This window comes from Theropithecus gelada, chromosome 13 (assembly GCF_003255815.1).
Source record: "Theropithecus gelada isolate Dixy chromosome 13, Tgel_1.0, whole genome shotgun sequence".
Classification (NCBI taxonomy): domain Eukaryota; kingdom Metazoa; phylum Chordata; class Mammalia; order Primates; family Cercopithecidae; genus Theropithecus; species Theropithecus gelada.
Window position 1 is genome coordinate 53,712,953 of NC_037681.1, and position 22,417 is coordinate 53,735,369.

General features: G+C 38.7%; 1 protein-coding gene across 4 annotated transcripts in view; it reads left to right on the plus strand.

Annotated features, from left to right (window-relative positions):
• Positions 1–22,417, plus strand: part of LTBP1 (latent transforming growth factor beta binding protein 1) — a 448,496-nt gene that overhangs the window by 390,071 nt on the left and 36,008 nt on the right. For 2 of the 4 annotated variants that reach the window (XM_025354196.1, XM_025354198.1), the window contains 6 exons: positions 503–628; positions 5,364–5,507; positions 10,676–10,681; positions 18,494–18,670; positions 19,347–19,433; positions 21,629–21,757. In XM_025354196.1, the coding sequence (XP_025209981.1) occupies positions 503–628; positions 5,364–5,507; positions 10,676–10,681; positions 18,494–18,670; positions 19,347–19,433; positions 21,629–21,757 (669 nt within the window). The remainder of the gene's footprint in view (positions 1–502; positions 629–5,363; positions 5,508–10,675; positions 10,682–18,493; positions 18,671–19,346; positions 19,434–21,628; positions 21,758–22,417) is intronic. The other 2 variants (XM_025354197.1, XM_025354199.1) reach the window with 1 other exon arrangement.

Here is a 22,417-nt window from a genome sequence, read left to right on the forward strand (position 1 = left end):
TTCATCAGACTCTCCTGACTTCCTGAGGATGTTGTGTAGTCTGGATCAATGTTATCCACAAGGTTAAGTAAAACATTGCTCATTTCCACCTGTAACTATCAGATGCAAATACTATTAGCATTTACTGCAACTCAAACAAGTGACAATATTTTCACATATTTTCTCTGTAGGAATATAAGGCTCCTTGGCAATCAAGAGTTGAAAACATTTAGGTAATACTGGGCATGGCACTTGCAGCAGTCATTTCAGTCTAAAAACATTTCCTAAGGAAAAGTAGTAAATGTTTTTTTCATAGAAACCAATATTTTGACTGTTAAATCATTTTCATCAAAACATTTTATTTATATGTAAAATGTTTTAAAAGCTGTTTTCTGTGTAAACATGTTCATCTCATCATCACACACTAATCAGGATGTGTTGAGTGCCTCTGTTTATCCATTAATATCTGGTGTTTGTCAGCCTGTGTTTGTTTTGTGTCTGATGTTCCATGTCTTTTTTGCAGATATTGATGAATGTGTAAACAACACTGTTTGTGACAGTCACGGGTTTTGTGACAATACAGCTGGCTCCTTCCGCTGCCTCTGTTATCAGGGCTTTCAAGCCCCACAGGATGGGCAAGGGTGTGTGGGTGAGTTTTTAGATTTTTTCCCAACGTGTTTCACATGTCCCTAGGGAAAAGAAATCACAGTGAACTACAGGAGCTTTTAAGCAGGTAATTTGGGTAGAGCTTTATCACACTTTGATTTTGTCATACAATTTGAGGGTGTGCAAAAATATCCTATGTTGGCTGGGTGCATGGCTCACACTTGTAACCCCAGCACTTGGGAGGCCAAGGTTGGAGAATTGCTTGAGGCCAGGAGTTTGAGACCAGCCTGGGTAACATGGTGAGATCTTTTCTCTATGAATAAAAATTTCAAAAACATTAGCCAAGCTTGATGGTGGATGCCTGTAGTCCCAACTACTTGGGAGGCTGAGGTGGGAGGATCTCACGTGCCCAGGAGTTTGAGGCTGCAGTAAGCCTGATCTTGCCACTGCACACCAGCTTGGGCAACAGAGCAAGACCCTGTCTCAAAAAAAAAAAAAAATCGTATGGCTTCTGAAATTGTTAGGGACAGTAAGAAATATAAAAGTATGACTTTACATTGAAATGAATTTTAACAAGAACATCTGTTTAAACTCTTAACTGAGTATGCAGAACTCTAGACTCCCTTCGGCACAGGAAGTAGAGTCTGGTGTGTGGTATAGATTGTCTGTCTTTTAAATGCACCCCCTTAGTGCATTTAAGGCAAAGTATTGCCAGGAGCTTCAGTGTCCAGGAATGATACCTGTAAAAGGATGCTTTGAATTGTGCAACTGTATTTCCTCAGTCTGTTCCGGGATTGACAGGGCTGGAAGGAATCTTGAATATCATCAGATGTCCTGGAATATGGTCCAGCAAATGCTCACACAGAAAATAATTTGTATTCATTGTCTGACAAGATGTGATTTCTTCACGTCAAACTCATTATGAAACATATTTGCAATTAGAGCAATTAAATGGGAAGGAGAAGAAAAGTTATCAAATTCGAGACTTTATAGATAGCAAGACTTTTCTTTTTCTTTATTCTTAGAGAAAAATAGCCATGTTCACTACATGGCAGATGGAACTTGAGGAGTCAATACCTATTTGGTTTGAAAATTTGCAATTAAAACATTTAATTCATTTGCCATCCATATTAAACTTGGAAAATAAAATTTTCAAGGTTTAATGATAATGTCACTTGAATAATAACTGCTTTTGTGGAATTATGAAATTCAGTTAATTCCCAACCAAAAATTATGTACAAATCTATGGTTTCATGCATAAGCAGTAGCTAGTCAAAAACATAGATAATTATTCAAGAATTATTCACAACAAGACATAGTTATTTAATAATATAGCTAAGACTATCCTAATCTTAGTTCAAACTCTTGCTTTAGCCACCTTTCCACCAAAATTTAGTTGTTTGACATTTGCATAGTATTTTCACCAGATGGGTCTTGTGATGTGGCCCCTACTTTTCATCTTAGCTTCACTACTTCCTTCTTCACCTGTTGGTTCCAGCAACGTCAGATTGGTTGTGGTTGCCCATGTCACTGTGCAATTATTTGACTGTCGTTCACTCCTTCTGCTGGGAATATCTTCCTGACCTCTCCTTCCCTGAGCCCTGGATTTTTCTCACTTATTCTGGAAGACTGAGGTTCAGTGTCATCTTCCGGACACCATACCTGCCCCATCCCTCATTGTCAAGCTGAGCTGTGACCTCTGCTTCCAGAGCACCTTCAGCAAATTCTATTATAGCACTTATAACCTTTGGGGGAATAATTTAATAATGGGTACACCACCTGCAGCCCCCTTCTGCAAGGCTATAACCTCTATATGATTGAAAACTTTCTCGCTTCTCCCTGGGCAGGGCACGATGCTTGGCTTATTGTAGGTGCTCAGTAAATTTTGTTTAACAGCCAACTGTTTAAATATCAGATGTTGAACCATATCTGGAAACCATGTCGGCTGTCTCGAGTCCACATAGCTCCAGAGCCCTTGCTTAATGTTCATTTCTTCTTTTTTTTTTTTTTTTTTTTTCCTTGAGACAGAGTCTTGCTCTGTCACCCAGGCTGGGGTGCAGTGGTGCAATCTTGGCTCACTGCAAGCTCCGCCTTCCGGGTTCACACCATTCTCCTGCCTCAGCCTCCTGAACAACTGGGACTACAGGCACCCACCACCACGCCCAGCTAATTTTTTGTATTTTTAGTACAGACAGGGTTTCACCATGTTATCCAGGATGGTCTTGATCTCCTGACCTCGTGATCCACCCATCTCAGGCTCCCAAAGTGCTGGGATTACAGGTGTGAGCCACCACGCCCGGCTGCTTAATGTTCATTTCTAACCAGCTGGATGAGCACACTAAACCCATGCTGACATTTCAGCTTGGCACACGAAACACCACCCTTAGAGAAGGAATATTTGTTATCATTTTGGTGAACTCAACAAATGTCATTTTATTTGTATTTGTATTTATTCTTTCAAAAATATTTACTGAGCACCTATGATATGCACTTTACGCTGTGTGTTCTGTAGAGCTACAGGGATGAGTCAGCACCTCCCCCATTATCACCTACTCATCCTTCAGCTATTTGCTCCAGTATCATTTCTCTAACCCATCCCTGCATTTAAGGTCTGCTGTTCCATGCTTTCACTGAGTCTGAACTTTTCACTCCTCACACTCACTGAAGCGTGTACAATTATTTGTTAATTTCCCTAACTCAACTATAAGCTCCGTGAAGGCAGGAGTTGGGACTGCTGGCTCATCATTGCTTCCTCACATACAGGCCGCACAGGCCTGCCCCACAGAAGTAAGCTAGGAAATATTTCTTGATTGAATTATTGCAGTCTGATGAGATAGAGTTTATTAGCCACATCAATAATACATGTTGGAAAGTACAAAGTTCCACGGAACATTTACCTAAAATTGATAAATGTGAACTGGCAATTTCTTAAGTTTTTCTGGTCTCAATATGACTGTCTAGGTTGATTAAATATTTCAACTCTGCTTTACTTTATGTTATGGTATTTTTCACAAGTGAAACCAGTTCATTGGATTTATATCTCTTTATATACAAATGAAATGGAAAACTGAAGTAATTATCCAAATAAGTCAAGATATATAAGCTTTTTGTCCAATTAACTGGGTATACCAGGTGAAAGGATGATTTTTTTTTTTTCTGGAATGATTTAGATAATTGCTCAGATTTTTAACTTTGTATAAACCATCTCAAAGTATGCTCATGAAAGCTATTGTTTGTACATGTTTAATGCATGAGACATGTGAGCATTTCAGACTTTAATTCAGGTGCTTTGCTGAACTGGATACTCATAAATAAAATGTTGTAGGAGGAAAGAGGGTAAAAAGCACTACTGGACAAGATCAAACATAAAATTAGCCTTTCTTTAGGGCTGTGTACTTGCAAAATGTTGAATAAAGTGTACTTGTCACTGAGATTCCTTGACTGTATTTTAATTATGTATATTTAAGTACAGAAGAAAAACATTTAGCAAAATAGAAATTACACAGTGGGACATCAACAGAATTTGAAAAGGCATCATGAGATCAGTGATTAGTTATTGGACCAATTTGTTTCACATGAATGATTAATGTAGCCTGATGAGTATCTATAGGGATCTCTCCTTCATTTCTCAAAGGAATATGTAATCTGAATTCTATTGATAATTATGGATGCTTTGGCTACCAGAGAAATACCTGTATTTTCAGATATTTAAGTATTTTTAAAGCTTTTTAAATGAACTTAATTCTGTGGTTACTGAAGTATCAGTGATTCTAACTTTGCTTGAATTAAGAACTGAGAGTAAGCCAGGCATAGTGGTTCACACCTGTAATCCCAGCACTTTGGGAGGCTGAGCCAGGCGGATCACTTGAAGTCGGGAGTTCATGATCATCCTGGCCAACATGGTGACATCCTGTCTCTACTAAAAATACAAAAATTAGCTGGGCATGGTGGTTCATGCCTATAATCCCAGCTACTCAGGAGGCTGAGGCAGAAGAATCACTTGAACCCAGGAGACAGAGGTTGCAAGTGAGCCAAGATCGGGCCACTGCACTCCAGCCTGGGCGACAGAATGAGACTCCATCTCAAAAAAAACAAGAAAACAAAAAAAACTGGGAGTAGAGTGTTGGGTCATTTAAGACTTCATTATGTTGAAAAGTCAGGAATAATAAAACTAGATGGTCAGTGGGCACATACTAGGTTTGCAGTACAATTCCAGGGTGTCCTTTAAAACTAAATTGGGAATTGGCCAGGCACAGTGGCTGACTCCTGTAACCCCAGCACTTTTGGAGGCCAAGGCGAGTGGATCACGAGGTTAGGAGATCGAGACCATCCTGGCTAACACGGCGAAACCCCGTCTCTACTTAAAATACAAAATAAGTTAGCTGGCTGTGGTGGCGGGCGCCTGTGGTCCCAGCTACTCGAGAGGCTGAGGCAGGAGAATGGTGTGAACCCAGGAGGCACAGCTTGTAGTGAGCCGAGATCGTTCCACTGCACTACAGCCTGAGCGACAGAGCAAGCCTCCATCTCAAAAAAACAAAAAACAAAACAAAAAAAATAAATTGAGAATTGTCTTGAATTTTCATAGTCCTTTCGTCCAGACCAAATCTGACAGCTCTACCTTAAAGAGCCCCTTCCCTGAAAGAGCAGAAGGGGTTTGACTGCTCTCTGGGGATCGCCTGCTTTTCAGCAAGACACTATTAGCCCTGGCACAGCTGGTAAAATAGAGAGCTGTCCTGAATGAGGCACACATCTCACTTGGCCTGTGCTCCCTTTTCCAGATGTGAATGAATGTGAACTGCTCAGTGGGGTGTGTGGTGAAGCCTTCTGTGAAAACGTGGAAGGGTCCTTCCTGTGCGTGTGTGCTGATGAAAATCAAGAGTACAGCCCCATGACCGGGCAGTGCCGCTCCCGGACCTCCACAGGTAAGTCCCAGTGACACTGTGCAAGGGAATGGCAGGCTCCTCTCAAAGACCTGCACCCACACAGCTTTGGGATAAATGCTGGGAATGAGATAATTAGCCAGATGTCCTGACACAGTGCTGTCTCTGGAAGCTTCCATGTTCTTCTGTGCCTGCCTTGTCAGTGGAATTAAGATGTGGGTGATGACTCTTTGGGCTAGATGGCCTCTAATGTTCTATCCAAACCAGAGATGCCTCCAGTAAGGTAAAGGATCCAAAATGATGAGGACATTTGCTGGGGATTGCTGAAAACTTAAAAAGCTATCAGCTCAGGATTTAATATGGCACCATCTCATTAAGTTGCATAATCCTCCATACGTTCTTGGCCCTTAGAGAAATGTGTCTTGACACTTCTCTAAATTAAAAGCAACATATAGGCCTCTTAGGATCTACAAAGACTTCCACTTGGAATTCTTAAGGTGTTTTTCCAGAATTTGGCCTAGAGAGTGGCTATGTTTGCGTTCACTTAAAATTTGCTTTAGGCTGTGTCGTCACCGTGCAAACTGAAATAGAGAGTTGGACTGTTTTCCAGATAAATTAATCAACTTCCCAATCACCCTTTTAGTTTGTGCCATGTAGCTATAGCTTGGTTGTATTTTAGGGAAAGCAAAGGCCCAAATGGTCCTTTGAGAGCCAAGTAAAATGAAACATAGGCCATTTTTTTTCTTTCTCAATCAGTGTTATCCATGCTTCGATAATAGCTTTCACTACTCCTCTGGAGGGTACACTTGTTCCGTGTAAAATAGCTGTCTTTGCAAGTAATAGGAAATGAAATATAAAAATATTTTCACCCACACATATTTCCTCAGTTATTAAATATAGAAAGGTGAAGGGTACAGAATTAAATGAACAGACTGTAATTCAAAAATTTTGTGAAAGAGAAGAGATGAGTGATTACTGGTGACAGGATTTCTCTTCATTCTAGTGACCACCACAACAATACATATTCCATAAAGAAGAGACTTTTCATTTTAATTGGATCTACAATAGCAAAAAACAAATCAAAACAGAAAAATCTGGTTGACCACTAACAGAATTGGTTAAGTAACTGTCTTTTTCTTATTTTTGCTTGGTTCCATAGGGTAGCCCCTCACCTATAGTGTTATTTTGAATGAGTTAATTCATATGTCATAATATATAGCCATTAAATGGCCTAGGTGATGCTTAGATGGTCATGATAAAGATAAACGTATGTGATACAATGTTAAGTGAAAAAATGCAGGATATTCCAACGATTACACTCTGTAGAGGAAGATAAAAAGATAATTGTTGGATCCCAACCAGTAACTAGTTGAGCTTATTCATTTGTATAGCTCCTGGCAGCTTTTACTTTTATCATGCCTCAATTTGTATAGTTGTTGGTGAACTTTGATTGTATGGAGTCTTAAGACTGTCTTATGACAGTCTTCATTTAAAAAAAATTTCTAGCAGTATCCTGAGAGACTGAGTTTAGCCATAAACTTCAGCAGAAGCCTTCTGTCTGATTTCATCAGAGCCAATAATTGATCAATTATTTGAAAAAGGTGATTAAAAACTGGAAATCATAAAAAGGTAACATCTTCTAAGTTTAATTTTTAACTCAAAGGATATAAGTACATTTGGCCCGGTGCGGTGGCTCACGCCTGTAATCCCGGCACTTTGGGAGGCTGAGGCAGGCAGATCACTTGAGGCCAGGAGTTCTAAACCAGCCTGGCCAACAAGGTGAAACCTTATCTCTACTAAAAATACAAAAATTAGCCCGGCGTGGTGGCATATGCTTGTAATCAGTAAGGCAGAGGCACGGGAATCGCTTGAACACGTGAGGCGAGGTTGCAGTGAGTTGAGATCACACCACTGCACTCCAGCCTGAGCGACAGAGCCAGACTGTCTCAAAAGGAAAAAAAAAAAAAAAAAGTACATTCATGCACCAATCTTTGAAGAGAAAGGCTATGGTCTTTTTCTGTGTAGAGGTTCATTTGTGGAGTTTGTGTGGCTATCCCGCATAAACCCCATCTGTTATATGTTACTTACACTTTCTTTGTAGAACGGAGAATCTAAAGCCTTTTCCAAAGCAAACGAACGTAAAGTCTCTCTAGATTTTTACAGTTTTTCTCAATTTTTTACACTTGTCTTGTCCACACCTAATTTGATAGCATTTCTTTTACTAAATCAACTTTATCGAATCTTTCTAAAGCTTTAACTTGCCCTAGAAACAGCTCTTCTAGTCACATTCATATTGTACTGGTTGATGTAATGTTTAATTAAATTATGTAAGTACAATAATCAATACACTGACACAGAATGTTTGAGTATATACCTAGGTGAGTCTTGGTTTGCATACTGCGCAGCCTGTAGGAGCAGAAGTGTGTGGACCTCTGCAAGAATAGCCGTCCAGCTCTGAGCATTCTCCCTTCCGTGAGCATCAGCAATGGTATTTTACAGAGGGCAAGAAAACATCAGTTAACACAGCAAGTTGGTTAAATGTTGTCAAGTTAAGAGAGTTTGTACCCTGTACAGCAAAAGAATCTGCTATTCCATAGAAAAAAACATTTTAGGCCAAATATAAATAAAAGTTTTTAGACTAGAATTCAAATTAATTTCATTATATATATAATATACTGAAGCTGAGATCTCATCCTTCCTGAAAAGTGCTTAGGAAGGGGAAGGTAGATTTCCAGCATTGGCTATCACATTTTTATTCAGCTGTAAAACTCCCCCAGGACAATCTATATTCCAACAATGAGCAGTAGCATGATAATCTGATGTGGTAGCATACCGAAGACAGCACTAGGGCTATGGCGTAGGATATTAGGAAAGCAGATTTCAGGTCAGTAGCCGGAAGAGCTTTCCAATAACTAACAAGAGCTAGTCAGCAAAAAGCAGCCTCACAAAATACTGGAGTGCTTCCCGCAGAGGCATCCAAGAACAGGTGGGATACCCACTGGCAGAAGAGCACCCACTTCCAGCAGGGTATTGTCCCAGATGAACCTTTAAGGTACTTTGGAACGCTCATGCCCTAGGGTTTTTATTTCTAAACCTCTTGCTTCCCACATATGTATTTTTTAGGTCTGCCTTAATGTTTTTTACTGCCTGGGACTTTGGCCACTAATTTACATTGCTGTGCATTGCCTAAAAGCATCTGAAAAAGAAGTAACTAAAAAAATGTCCATACCAGGCCACTCATCACATTTAAGGAGGTATGGATATAAAATATAGTCTGATGCTATTATTTCCTTAGTGCCTGTGATAATTGCTCAATAAAAACTTTATGTCTTTGGGCACTCTAAGGGAAGCAGTAAATATTTAATCTTGGCAACTGCAGCCTTCAGACCTTACCCACAAAATGCTGTTCTCTTCCTTGATTGGTGTACAGAGGAAGTTCTGTGGTAGGAACGGAATCTTATTTTTAAAACAGAAGGTATAATGAAAAGAGCACAATGAAAAAAGTACATATTATAATCCATACAGGTATTCTTCACTTTAAGAAAAGCAAACACAATCAGAAAGTATAAAGCATATAGGTTGGGGTGAGTAGTTGTATTATAAAGTAATTCTTCACTTTACTCAACAGTTTATCATAGGGTTTCTTTAAATATCAGTTTTCGCTAATACATTTGAGATCTGATTCCCACATCATGAACTATATCCTAGACTTCTGCATTTAGAAACCACCTTAGTGATTTTCCAGCTCAATTTTTTTTATTTATAGGTAAAGACACTGAGGCCCAGAGAAACATCTTAAATGTATTCTTAAGGTTATATAGCTCATGAATGGCAGAATTGGTTCAGGAACCCAACTCAGGGATCTTCCCACTTCACCATTTCTACTTTTAGGGCTGAGGACACCAAGACATCAAATTCTTCTCAAAATTGGCTTTTTTCATTTTGTTTTTCATTATTAAGATAATACACATTAATCATAGAAAATTGGCAAATACAAAAATAAATCAAAAAGAAAGTCCCCTGCAGTATCACCATCTGATATCTGTCACCATCTTGACCCCTGGACTCTGAAAGGACATCCATATTCCCCTGCCTCAACAGAACCATCTTCCATTTGACCTTCAGTGCACTGAAATTAGGCCCTCTGACTTTTCATCTAAGTGAGCCGTCAGTGAGCTTCTATATACTAAACTCTTTAGTCTCATCCCAGAGTCATCTTCTGAAACATTTGACACTGGTTTTTCATCTTTTCCCCCATCTTTGCCCTGTGATTGATTTGATGACATTACTGTTCCCTGCATTCTCCTGCCTCTTGGACTAGTCTTTTCCATTCTCAGGTTCCTCTTCTCCTGCCCATTCCTTAAATAATAACATCCCAGGCAGTTGCATGCTTAGCTCTCTTCTTATTTATGTTTTTCTCCTGGGATATTTTATCTGCTTTGGAGTCAACCATTACTTATATGATGTTGCCTGCTAAGTAAATATCTTCTGCCTCCACCTGTATTCTGAGTGTCATGCTCCTATTTCCAGCTGCCTATTGGACTTTGTCTTCCAGGGTGTCTTGTAAGCTTCTCTGGCTGACAGTTATTCAAACCTAAATTAATCACCATTTCCTCTGCTTCTGTCTGTTTATTTATTTATTTATTTTTTTGAGATGGAGTCTTGCTCTGTCGCCCAGGCTGGAGTGCAGTGGCGCGATCCTGGCTCACTGCAACCTCCGCCTCCTGGGTTCAAGGGATTCTCCTGCCTCAGCCTCCTGAGTAGCTGGGATTATAGGTGCATACCACCACACCCGGCTAATTTTTGTATTTTTAGTAGAGACGGGATTTCACCATGTTGGTCAGGCTGGTCGCGAACTCCTGACCTTGTGATCCACCCGCCTCAGCCTCCCAAAGTGCTGGGATAACAGGCATGAGCCACCGCGCCCAGCTGTGTCTATTTATTAATTGCCAGACCTCAATACTAGAAATTCTGAAGTCATACATTTTTTGTCTCCCCATTCGTCATCCAAGCAGTCTATCATAACATCCTGCCAGTTCTACCTTCAGGGTGTTCTTCAGATCTCTCCCTGCTCTGGATGCTGCTTCCCTGGGTCAGTCTTTCAACATCACTTACCTGGATCATTGCAGTAGCCTCCTGCCTTCTCTCCCTGCCTCTCTCATCAATTCCTGCTCCACACTGCTTCCAGAGTTAATGTTTTCAAAACACAGATCTGGGTTTAAATCATTCAGTCTTTCAACTGCTTGCCACTGCTTTATAGCATGAAGTCCAAATGCATTAGCCAGGGCAGCAATACCCTTTATCCTCTATAATGTAACCTGCTTGTTTAGCTTTCTCTCCTACACTCCCCATACCTACATCCAAGCCCATGCCTTGCTCATGGTTACCCCGAATAATTATGCTTTCCCAAGATGATGACTTTGCTCTCGCTCCATTGCCCAGGCTGGAGTGCAGTGGCATGATCTTGGCTCACCACAACCTCCACCTTCTGAGTTCAAGTGATTCTTGTGCCTCCACCTCCCTAGTCCAAGGATTACGGGCCTGTGCCACCATGCCCACCTAATTTTTGTATTTTTAGTAGAGACAGTGTTCTGCCATGTTGACCAGCCTGGTCTTGAACTCCTGACCTCAAGTGATCTGCCTGCCTTGTCCTTCCAAAGTGCTGGGATTACAGGCATGAGCCACTTTGCCTGTCTTCTCATTAGCCTTTCCTGAAATATCTCTCAAGCCTTTTTAAAAGTCTGCTCGACTCTCACCAAGTTATCATACATTCCCCAAATCCCCAAGATGGAATTACAGGATTCTGCCTCTCTGCTCTCCACGTGCCTTGTTTTTGTGACTAACAGTCTCTGCATCTTATTCTCTCTGTATCCACTGCAAAACAGCTCACTGCTTAGCACAGTGCCTGATGGATAGTAGACACTCAGTAACTGTTGAATAAATTGCCTCTCCACATTAGAAGCACATGTCCCTTTCATAACCCATCCCTCCCATTCCTAGCTACTTCTATAGAATAAAAATAATTTTTCATTTTTTCAAAGATTTAATAGGGGCACACTTAAGTAAGGAAACGTCTATTCACACTTCCGTGTAAGAAGTGCTGCTTCAGATTGCTTGAGTTAAATTGGAAGAGGTTAAATTAAAAGAAAAAAGGAACGTCTCCCCACTGTCAAAGAACACAGAATACAACTCATCTTGGTAGTTCTGACAATTGAACTCAAACAGCATCCCTGTTCCCTTCCTAGAAAGGTACACTACAGGTTTTCTGTATGTACCCTTTTTTTTTTTTTTTTGAGACAGAGTCTCGCTCTGTTGCCCAGGCTGGAGTGCAGTGGCGTGATCTCAGCTCACTGCAAGCTCTGCCTCCCAGGTTCACGCCATTCTCCTGCCTCAGACTCCTGAGTACCTGAGACTACAGGCTCCCGCCACCACGCCTGGCTAATTTCGTTTTTGTATTTTTAGTAGAGACGGGGTTTCACCATGTTAGCCAGGATGGTCTCAATCTCCTGACCTCGTGATCCACCCACCTCAGCCTCCCAAAGTGCTGGGATTACAGGCGTGAGCCACCGCACCCGGCTGTGCATGTACACATTTTTTAAAGGCAGGAAACCACATGTAACAATCAGTCAACTGTTATATTTGGCAGAGTCTGTTTTTTAAAATGTGTTTAGTTAACCTGTTAAATAAATTTAACATTGAAAGAGTTTTATAAAAATTATTTCTGATTGGAAAAAAAGACTTTTGGTAGGAAAAAAAAATATTAAAGAAAGTAAGACCACAGTATTTATAATGCAAATATTATAAAAGGCCATAAAATTCCTGAAGTCGTATTGTGTATTTGTAATGGATCTATACCGTAAATGTAGGTAAGGCTGAGGAAAATACATTCATTTGTTTTTTAAAAAAGTACTGACTCAAGTTTCTTCCCACATCCAGCGATGATAATGAGAAGGTATCATCTTTTTGGTATAAAAGCCAAACTGCTTTTATAAGATTTTCTGCTTGCTATAGATAGCACCTAAAGTCATATCTGAGTTTCTGATAAAGAGGTGTCAGTGTTTTAATGAACTGACATATCAATCAAAGTAACAAACTAAAACTATACATACACACCACACACACACACCTTGTACCTTCATTTATTTTTATTTTTTGAGACAGGATCTCGCTGTGTTGCCCAGGCGGGAGTGGTGTAGTGGTATGGTCATGGTTTACTGCAGCCTTGACCTGCTGGGCTTAAGTGATCCTCCCACCTCAGCCTCCTGAGTAGCTGGGATTACAGGCCCACACCACCATGCACAGCTTGTTTTTAAAATTTTTTTGTAGGACGAGTTCTCATTATGTTGCCCAGACTGGTCTTATTTTATCTTCTTAATACTACAAGGTATACCCATAATGTTGCATTAGAAATGCATGTTGGATCCTAGAACTTGCCATAAACTAAACCTGAAGAGGAATGGTTTGTACATTTCCTTTTAAACGTTTCCATACACTTTGTGTGTCACTTCGGATTTGCTTTACTCATGCATTTATCCTTGCAGGCCCTCATGACACCCGAGTGTCAGGAATGTTACAGGCTTGTGTTGTGTGGCATCTGCTCATTCCCCCATCTCCATATGTGCTTCCTATTCTGACTCTGTACTCTTCTCTTGTTTTTCTTTCTCTGCAGTACAGCTGTCCCTTGGTATTTAAAAGGGCTTGGTTCCAGGGCCCCCACTGATACCAAAATCCATGGATGCTCAAGCCACTGATAGAACACAGCATAGTATTTACATATAACATATGCATATCCTCCTGTATACATTGAATCATCCCTACATGACTCATAATATGTAATACTATATAAATGACATGTAAATGGTTACTCTATAGTGTTGTTTTATTTGTATTATTTGTTTTTGTATGCTTTTTATTTTTTAAAATATTTTTTATCTGCAGTTGATTGAATTCACAGATGTGAAACCCATGGATACAGAGGGCTGGGCCCACGGTACTTTATTTGGCTTTCAGGAACCCCTTCATTCATCCATTTCTGCTCATTTTTCTTCTCCCTGCTTTTCCACTCTATAGTAATATCCCCGACTTTCTCCTCTCCTCACCCTCTCACTGTCCCTGGCTCATTTTCTCCATTCTCTTATAATGCCTTCACTAGATGTCAGCTCCACCAGGCATCTTCCCTGATAGCCTTGTCTACCCATCCCTGTGCAGTGAGGCCTAGGGGTGTGTGTGTGTCCTGAGAGTGAAGCCTCCAGTTCACTCCTTAAGACCTCTTTAAGAGCAAGAACTATGTGGAGAGATCCTCTTTTAAAATGTTTTTACTCTTGTGCTTTTTTTTCTAAACTTCACTTTGACTGCTTTGACATGTTTTACCATCTTAAGTTATCTACTTTCTGTTACTGAACACCAGGGGTTTGGTCTAGGTTCTAGCTCACTGCACAGAAAGCCAATCACTGAGACTACAAGTATTGCCAAGGAAGAAGGCTTTAATTGGGTGCTAGGGCCAAGGAGATGGGAGCTCAGTCTCAAATCCACTTCCCTGATGGACTAAAACTAGGGGTTTATGTAACAGGGAAGAAATGTAACAATGTGTAAGAAAACAAGAGCAAAGGAGGGACAGGGAAGCAATCATGATGAATCAGGGATCAGCATCTCATGTCAGGATGTAGTGATCTGGTGAGTTTCAGTTCTTTGATACTTTTTTTTAAGAGGCCTGAAGGTCATTTCCTGAGACAGGAACTCAGATAAGACAAATGTTAAGTTTCAAGCTTTAAGATCAGAAATGTCAGAAATGTCACTCATGCCTGTAATCCCAGCACTTTGGGAGGCTAAGGCGGGCGGATCACAAGGTCAGGAGATTGAGTGGTGAAACCCCGTCTCTACAAAACATACAAAACATTAGTTGGGCATGGTGGCGGGCACCTGTAGTCCCAGCTACTTGGGAGGCTGAGGTAGGAGAATGGCGTGAACCCAAGAGGCGGAGCTTGCAGTGAGGCTAGATTGAAACACTGCACTCCAGCCTGGGCAACAGAGTGAGACTCTGTCTCAAAAAAAAAGAAAAAAGGAAAAATACATTTCTAATTTTCCAAGTTCTTGTATGAGAAAACTCAAAGCATATGAATTTCTAAGTTTTCCTTTATGTCTCCTTGAAATATTAAAGAATTCTTTCTCACTAAAACATTAATGCCTGTAGCATTTTTAAAATAAGAAAGGAAATAAAGTGCCCTGGGTAATTCTGCTGAAAGTAATTTATTGAACATCATCACACGCACAGAGTTTTATCTATTGATCTCTTTTCAGGACTACAGGCAGCTGTTTCTTTGGGGGTAACTATTTATTCATGTGTATTAGCAGTGTTACTCTTGGGTCATTATAGTAATTCTGACTGTTCCAAAAAGGTTCAGAGAGGATTAGCTCATAAAAACCTTCAGAACACATTGTAAATGGAAAGGCAGAGCCCATTTAAAAAGCTCATATCCACTTTGACCAACTACATGTTGTAGATTTTCTCATCCCAACAGTAATTCCTTAGATTAGACATTTATGGGGAAAGACTAAAGGTGGAAATGGCCCTACAAGCAAATGGCCCACACCCTCTTTAGGCTGATGAACCAAGACAGGAGGAGCTCCCAGAAAGGGCTCTTTATAGGTGGTGTCTTCAGCTCAAACCTACTCCTTCCTATTCAGAGCCAGGGGACATGATTGCACTATTTGTGGCCTTGTTGCTGAACCCCCAGCAGCAGAGATTATCTGTGTCCCTCTTCCCATTTATCTCAAAGATGAAAACAAAAAAAACACACAAAGAATAAAGGGCAAAGCAGAACAAACCCATGCTATGTGAGATAAGAACCTGAGCTCCAAAGAAGGGTTTTGGGGAAAGCAGTAGACATAGGCCACTTGGAACCGACATTAGTTTTCTCTTCTGGGAATTGAGGACTCTGTATTTACCAGCACCTTCTATCTCATATAGTCACCCTGTGGATCACATGAAAAGTCCTTTGTAAAAGTTCCCTCAGAAAAAAACATACAAAATGTCCAAAACCAAACTTTCTTGTTGTTACCGGCCACATCTCTAGAATAAAATATGAAAAACTTGATCTTTTTATGCAAATGTGAAGCCAACCTCTTAATGCAAATTGAAAGCTCAAATCTGAAAATACTGAAGGAGGATTAATATATTTTTTAGAAGTCTGAAGGAGGATTCATATTTTTTTAGAAGTCTGGCATGAGATATGTAGTACAGCTAATCTTACTCATAATATCTTTAAGAAAAAGAAGATTCTTTTTTTTAATGCTTGGCACTTTCTATAACTATTGATTTGATCTTTTAAAATTAGTTTCCAATATAAAAACCCTCCACCCCTGGCAGCAATGAACTAAACTCTTATAAGAATTTCTTTAAGAAATTACATTATCACATATTTACTGACCAGAGTTTTATCCCAGTGGAAAAATGCTCTAGGAAGTTAATTACTTAAAGACTAGGAAGATAGGGAAATTGTAGCTTTTCCCAGAATGACCTTTGTGGACTACTTTTTAAAAAAGAATTTGAATTTCTTTCCAAACACAGATGAGGGCCTGACTAACCCTCAGTTTCAGCTGTATAAACATTGAACTTTCAAATGTCTTAGAAAATAAGACCAAAACTTTTCACAACCAGTGTAAAACCTGAATAATTATAATTATATTGTTGATTATTTCCCTTATGGGAAGTAATCTGCTTCTTTCCCCAAAAAGGCAAAGATTATTTTATTTCTTAGTTTTTATGATGTGAGTGTAAGAAACATTTTAGTAAACAAAACAATGTTTATCATATATGTATTTGTCTATATATATGTGTGTGTGTTTAAAATACATAAAATTATATATAAATATATTTCAGATTTTAAATTCATATATATTTATAAATTTTGACATGCTTTGACTCAAGAGAAGCCTATAGTTTCTAATTACCTGTGAGTATAATCTTCACTGAGGCCTTATTACAAAGTATTCCATTTTGTAATAAACACCATGACATACTTACAACTTTGTACATGAGGAGAAAAAAATTGAGCCTTCTTTTAGCATAGACCATAGAATAAACCTGATTACCAAAACCCTGTTGCTTTTTTGATTTGTATTTCTCACTATTATTTATTAATAGCTAGCTACATTTTTGGACCAGCTGAATAAAATAATTGAGCAGAATTGGTAGTAGTAACAGGCTGACAATTTATTCACTGTGTTGAGGGAGAGATTATAAAATTTTCTATAGGGTTCATGATTTAGTAACAATTTAAAATACGTACTCTTAGTTTTCACAAGTAATTCCATATCTAGGAGCTTGGAGGCCCTTCTAACGAAGATCCCTTCCGTTAAGAGTGCACAAAGTGAATTTCAGTCCTCTACACACTTGAAGCAAGCTAGACCAGATGAGGGAAGTGGCAGATTTTACCCAATTTCACACACGAGGAAATGATTTAAAACCACTTCATAAACTGCTGCATAGAAATCAGCATTTGAGTTTTTTCCTGGACACTTGTTCTAGGTTTACATTTGTCATCAGCTGGTAATGCTAACTTACTCTCCAAACTGAAATCTGTCAAAGACAAAATAATCAGAGAATTGGCCAGAATCAACTAGATGAGGGATCTTTATAGTCTCACTGATACTCTGTGTTCTGAGAGGAGTGTATATTTCCAAGGTTTGTTTGCTGCTTTGCTTGCTTTTAATGCCAGAAGAGGAAAGAAAGGGCAGTAGCTTTTCTGATAGAATTTTATGAGTTTATATTTTAGAAACACATTTACTGTTTAATATATTAATAAAATTCCCACTGTCAACTAGGCCCTGCCAAAATAAACATATAGGAAGATATTGTAAAAATAATTTATTTAATTTCCCTGCTCATATAATTATCTACTAACTTCAAAACAAAGGTAAGTGTAAGTATGTGCGGACATTAAACTCTTATCCTCACCAGTAAATGTCTTCCTTTTGACCTTACAGTTTGAGTCCAAGAATCTGGAAATAGTAGAGTTCTAGTGACAATATTTCATTAGAATTAATCTAAGTAATTATTATGACAATAGTCAGCTTCTTATTTGATGTCGCATTAAATAGAAACAGTTAATAAATGCAAACTGGATCATAGGTAGTAGTTTGAACTCTATAGCATACAGGAGAGAAGGGGTGTGACTACTTTCCAAGTCTAGTCACAAAATAGTGATCATTTTTTAAAAGCACAGACTTGTTCAAAGACTTCATATCTGATCGAATTCAATCTGTTTCCTTATCTGAAAGTGGGTGGATTTTGTTCTTATCGTTTGTATTCTTTCATATAATCTCGTTCGTGTTTTATCACACAGAGGGTTAAGCTGAATCTGTTAGAATATGTTTTCCTCTAGGACGCACTTGAGCTGGGACTAGAACCCAGATTTGAAATTCTACCCTGAGGCTTGGCTGGCACTCATTATTTCATTCAAAGTCATATATTTGCAACAATTTAAGTAGTTAGATTTTCAGTGATGAAAGGTTATTTAATAGGCTCCAGGTTACAGCAGTATTTTCCTAGTTATCTTCTTCTGTGCAGTCTTCAGAAGAGATTGGGAACATGGTTGATTCAAATAACTACCTAAGGGTTAAATATTATGTGTGGGCTCAGACCCCTGGTCAAGTGTTGGGGAAAATTTTTATTGATTTAAGTAGGTGTTATAGCTCAGTAACAAATGGCCCTATGTTTGGCAAGAAAAGCAGATATGGAAACTCTACTCACAGCCAAATCTACAATAATAAAATAATTGGTTCACGTAAAAGGAAATGGTTTTGACAGATTTACACTCTTGGGGTATGTTAGAATTCCACCAAAACTCAGGATTCAAGTGCATTTTTATCTCAAAGTGGAAGAATCTGACACTGAAAGTGGAAAGCATTTTCTATAAAGCAAATGCTATTGACACGGTCACTCTTTCACCCATTGCATTCTCTACGAGTTGTGTTAGGTAGTTCTGATGTGTCCTATTGTCACTCTTTACCTTCTCTACTCCATTTAGATTTAGATGTAGAACAACCCAAAGAAGAAAAGAAAGAATGCTACTATAATCTCAATGACGCCAGTCTCTGTGATAATGTGTTGGCCCCCAATGTCACGAAACAAGAATGCTGCTGTACATCGGGTGCGGGATGGGGAGATAACTGTGAAATCTTCCCCTGCCCGGTCTTGGGAACTGGTAAGAATCTGCTGAGTTGTCGAGTCACACTTGTGTTTGGTCATATGGTATCCCTGGGCCTTGAAATGATGACACTCACTCCCACAGCCAACTCAAGGCGACTTACCATATAGTGAGTTTCATTCAGTGCTAGAGCCAGCACCCGCATCCCATCTTAATATGAATCCTTGAACTTCTCTTCATCAGAGTGTACTGTGACACTCAGGTTCTGTGTGATATTTTGGCAGAAAGTTAATTCAGTTTTATTCCACTTTAAAATTAAAATCAGTCTTTGCTGCTAATAATGATACAGCATTATTCGTAACTAAAGTTTGTGTATTGAAGCTAAGATTTTGTGTAATTGATTTTTATTAAACCTTTAAGAAACTAGACATCACAGTCATGGAAAAATAATAGTTATAGTATCAAGTAAAGCATGAGTAAGAAAATATGAGTGAACTTGGAGGTTTTTTTAATTAAAAAGTGTAAGAAAATCTATGAAGTCATTAGATTTCTTTGCACTTAATCCATAATTTTTTGAGATTGTACTAAATTTATTTGCTGGAATTGCCTTAAAGTTACCGAGTCTGAGAAAGCAAAACTGAACTTGAAACATGCATTCATGGAAGATGTTGATTCTTTTTTTTTTGTCTTTTCAACTTATTTCTTTTCTTGGTTTTGTCTCTTCTAAAATCAGCTGAGTTCACTGAGATGTGTCCCAAAGGGAAAGGTTTTGTGCCTGCTGGAGAATCCTCTTCCGAAGCTGGTGGTGAGAACTATAAAGGTCAGAATCAAGTGGAAACAAATTTTCAACACATTGTGTACATGTGAGATAATCAAGTGAATGCATGGCTTGGGTTTCACAGAATTAGAGTTCTTTTTAGTCATGAAAACTGATTACAAAGTCCTTAATTCTACCATTAAAAGAAAGTCCCCATGGACTTGGAGTCAGAACACAAACTGTATGATGCTGGGAAGTAGACATTGGGAGGTGAACTTCTGAGTTTCTATCTCGTCATCCCTGAGATAGGAATAATTTCTCAAAGGTTATGATAAGGATTAAATAAGATAATATATCTGAAAGTACTTAACAAATTCTGTACCTAGTAGATACTTACTAAATATTTTATTCTAGATGCTTAATAGAAATCATATAAATTATGATCATATAAATTTGACTACTATTTGTCTTTATAGTCATCAACAAAGCTAAAGTTCTTGTATTTTTAGACTTTATCCTACTGTTGTGGGGCCTTTTACCAGTGGCCACAAGTTCATAATGAGAAATGGAAGAGAAGACGACCAGAGTAGACATGTTTTATATATTTAATTATACTATTATATAATTCTAAAATAAATGTGCAGCCTTTTAATTTTGGTGAATATCCACATGTATGAATATTTCCTCATTAACCACTCACTTTTGACATTTTCATGATAGAGATGTTACCTTTTATATACGAAGTGATTTTTTTCCTTTATAGTTTAATACTGAAGACTGCTAAGTAGCTGGGAAACAGACTATAAAATCATTTTTATTGTCAATTTTTAGAAAACTAGTGTTTGAATAATATGGTATAATTCAGTAGCTGGATAAGAAATTCCATTTGTGTTTTTTTAAATACATCTATGATTTGGTCCAATTACATAACGAGAAGACTTGGTTTATAATACGTGTTGAATGGTTTCCAAATTCACAAATATACATTACTATGTTTTTGCAGGGATGTAGTTAAATCTCACTTCATATTAAGATACAGAGCTCTCATTTCACCATACATTCATCTTCTCTTTTATATGAAAATAAATTCCTCCTCTTCCTATTTTAGCACTGCTGTTAATGGTTGGAAGAAGATTGGATTTAGATCCAACCAGCCATATGTTCTAGGCTTGGCTTTGCCATTTTCCATCTGTGTAACTTTAAGCAAATCCTCTATGGAGTCTTCAGGTTGTAAAATGAGGAATAGATGACATTAGCTCAAAAATGCTAGAACTAATGCTAATAATAGCAGTAAAAGCAACAGATAATACTTTTGAGTATTTGCTTATGCCAGAGTATATACTGAGTCCTATCCATGGATTATCTCATTTCATCCTTCCACTCTTATTAGGTAGGTGTTCCTATTGTCTCTAATTTATCACTGAGTAAACTGAGATAGCAAAGCTATTAATTCTATGGGGGAATGGGTCTGCTAACCCCCTTAGCAACTTGTGCTTTCTTTTATCAAGAAAGACTTGCATTCAAGTTCCACCAAACCTTCTTGGAAACTTTCTACATCTCAACTAGTGAATGGGCCAGAATATACATTACAGAACACATTTCTTTTTTTTTTTTTTTTTTTTTTTTTTGAGACGGAGTCTCGCTCTGTCGCCCAGGCTGGAGTGCAGTGGCCGGATCTCAGCTCACTGCAAGCTCCGCCTCCCGGGTTCACGCCATTCTCCTGCCTCAGCCTCTAGAGTAGCTGGGACTACAGGCGCCCGCCACCTCGCCCGGCTAGTTTTTTGTATTTTTTAGTAGAGACGGGGTTTCACCGGGTTAGCCAGGATGGTCTCGATCTCCTGACCTTGTGATCCGCCCGTCTCGGCCTCCCAAAGTGCAGGGATTACAGGCTTGAGCCACCGCGCCCGGCCAGAACACATTTCTTAAAAGGTATATATCCTTCTGTTGATGCCACTATGGAACCATAGACCATTTCATCAAATATGAGGTAGCATCTCAGAAACCATATTTACAAATACACTTCTCCAATAATGGTTTGGCCATTGCTTCTCAAATATCACAGACAAACTACATCTGTTTATGTTTTTATGCCTGCCAATTAGGCCTTATTTTAAGAATATTATATTGCTGTTTCTGTAGGATTCTTTGGAATATAAATATTATAATATCTAACTTAAAGCCCCAAATCTGGTTATACTCTTTTTAATTGAAAGATCAAACCTAACTTCTTTTTGTATTTCTCAATTTTTTCCCAATAGATGCAGATGAATGCCTACTTTTTGGACAAGAAATCTGTAAAAATGGTTTCTGTTTGAACACTCGGCCTGGGTATGAATGCTACTGTAAGCAAGGGACATACTACGATCCTGTGAAACTGCAGTGCTTTGGTAAGCTTTAAGGGGATATAGTATGGTGTACTGTGAAAATATACACATGGAAAAAATAACTATGCTATGTAGTAAAAACAATTTCCTTGAATCTAAATCATATGTTGAAAAGATGTGTAAATGTTTTAGGGATCTTTTTCATAAGCACAACTTAAGAAAATTAAAAAAAAGAAACACCTCCATACTACTGTTTGAATGTATTTCAAACAAAGAGTTAATATTCACTGTGGAATTATAATTCAGGCCACTGGTATAACTGAAGCGTTCTTTTGGTCTGTGGCACCTCCTGTTTCATCACTCATACTGTGCAAGTGAGAGCCATTTTAAATACTGACCCAGACCTTAATGCTTAAGCAGAAAACCATATATACTAGGCAGAAAAACGTAGCAAAAGGAAATAATTTTAGAAGTTATCGTAAGGAGCCATTTTATCTTAAATTTCTAAGCATATCCTGTTCGTGGATGTTTTCTTTCCTTATTTAATGTCGGCAGCAGCAGCAATGTTGTTTTTCAGTCAGAGCAGCTTACATTTTTATAGTCAGAGCCACTCTCTTTTGGATGATAATGTGTGGTTAATTAAAAGCGGCAGCCCCTGGAATCTGGACTAAATAGAGCAATGTGTAAAGTTTGGTAAGTGTATGAGGTACAACTGATGGCTGA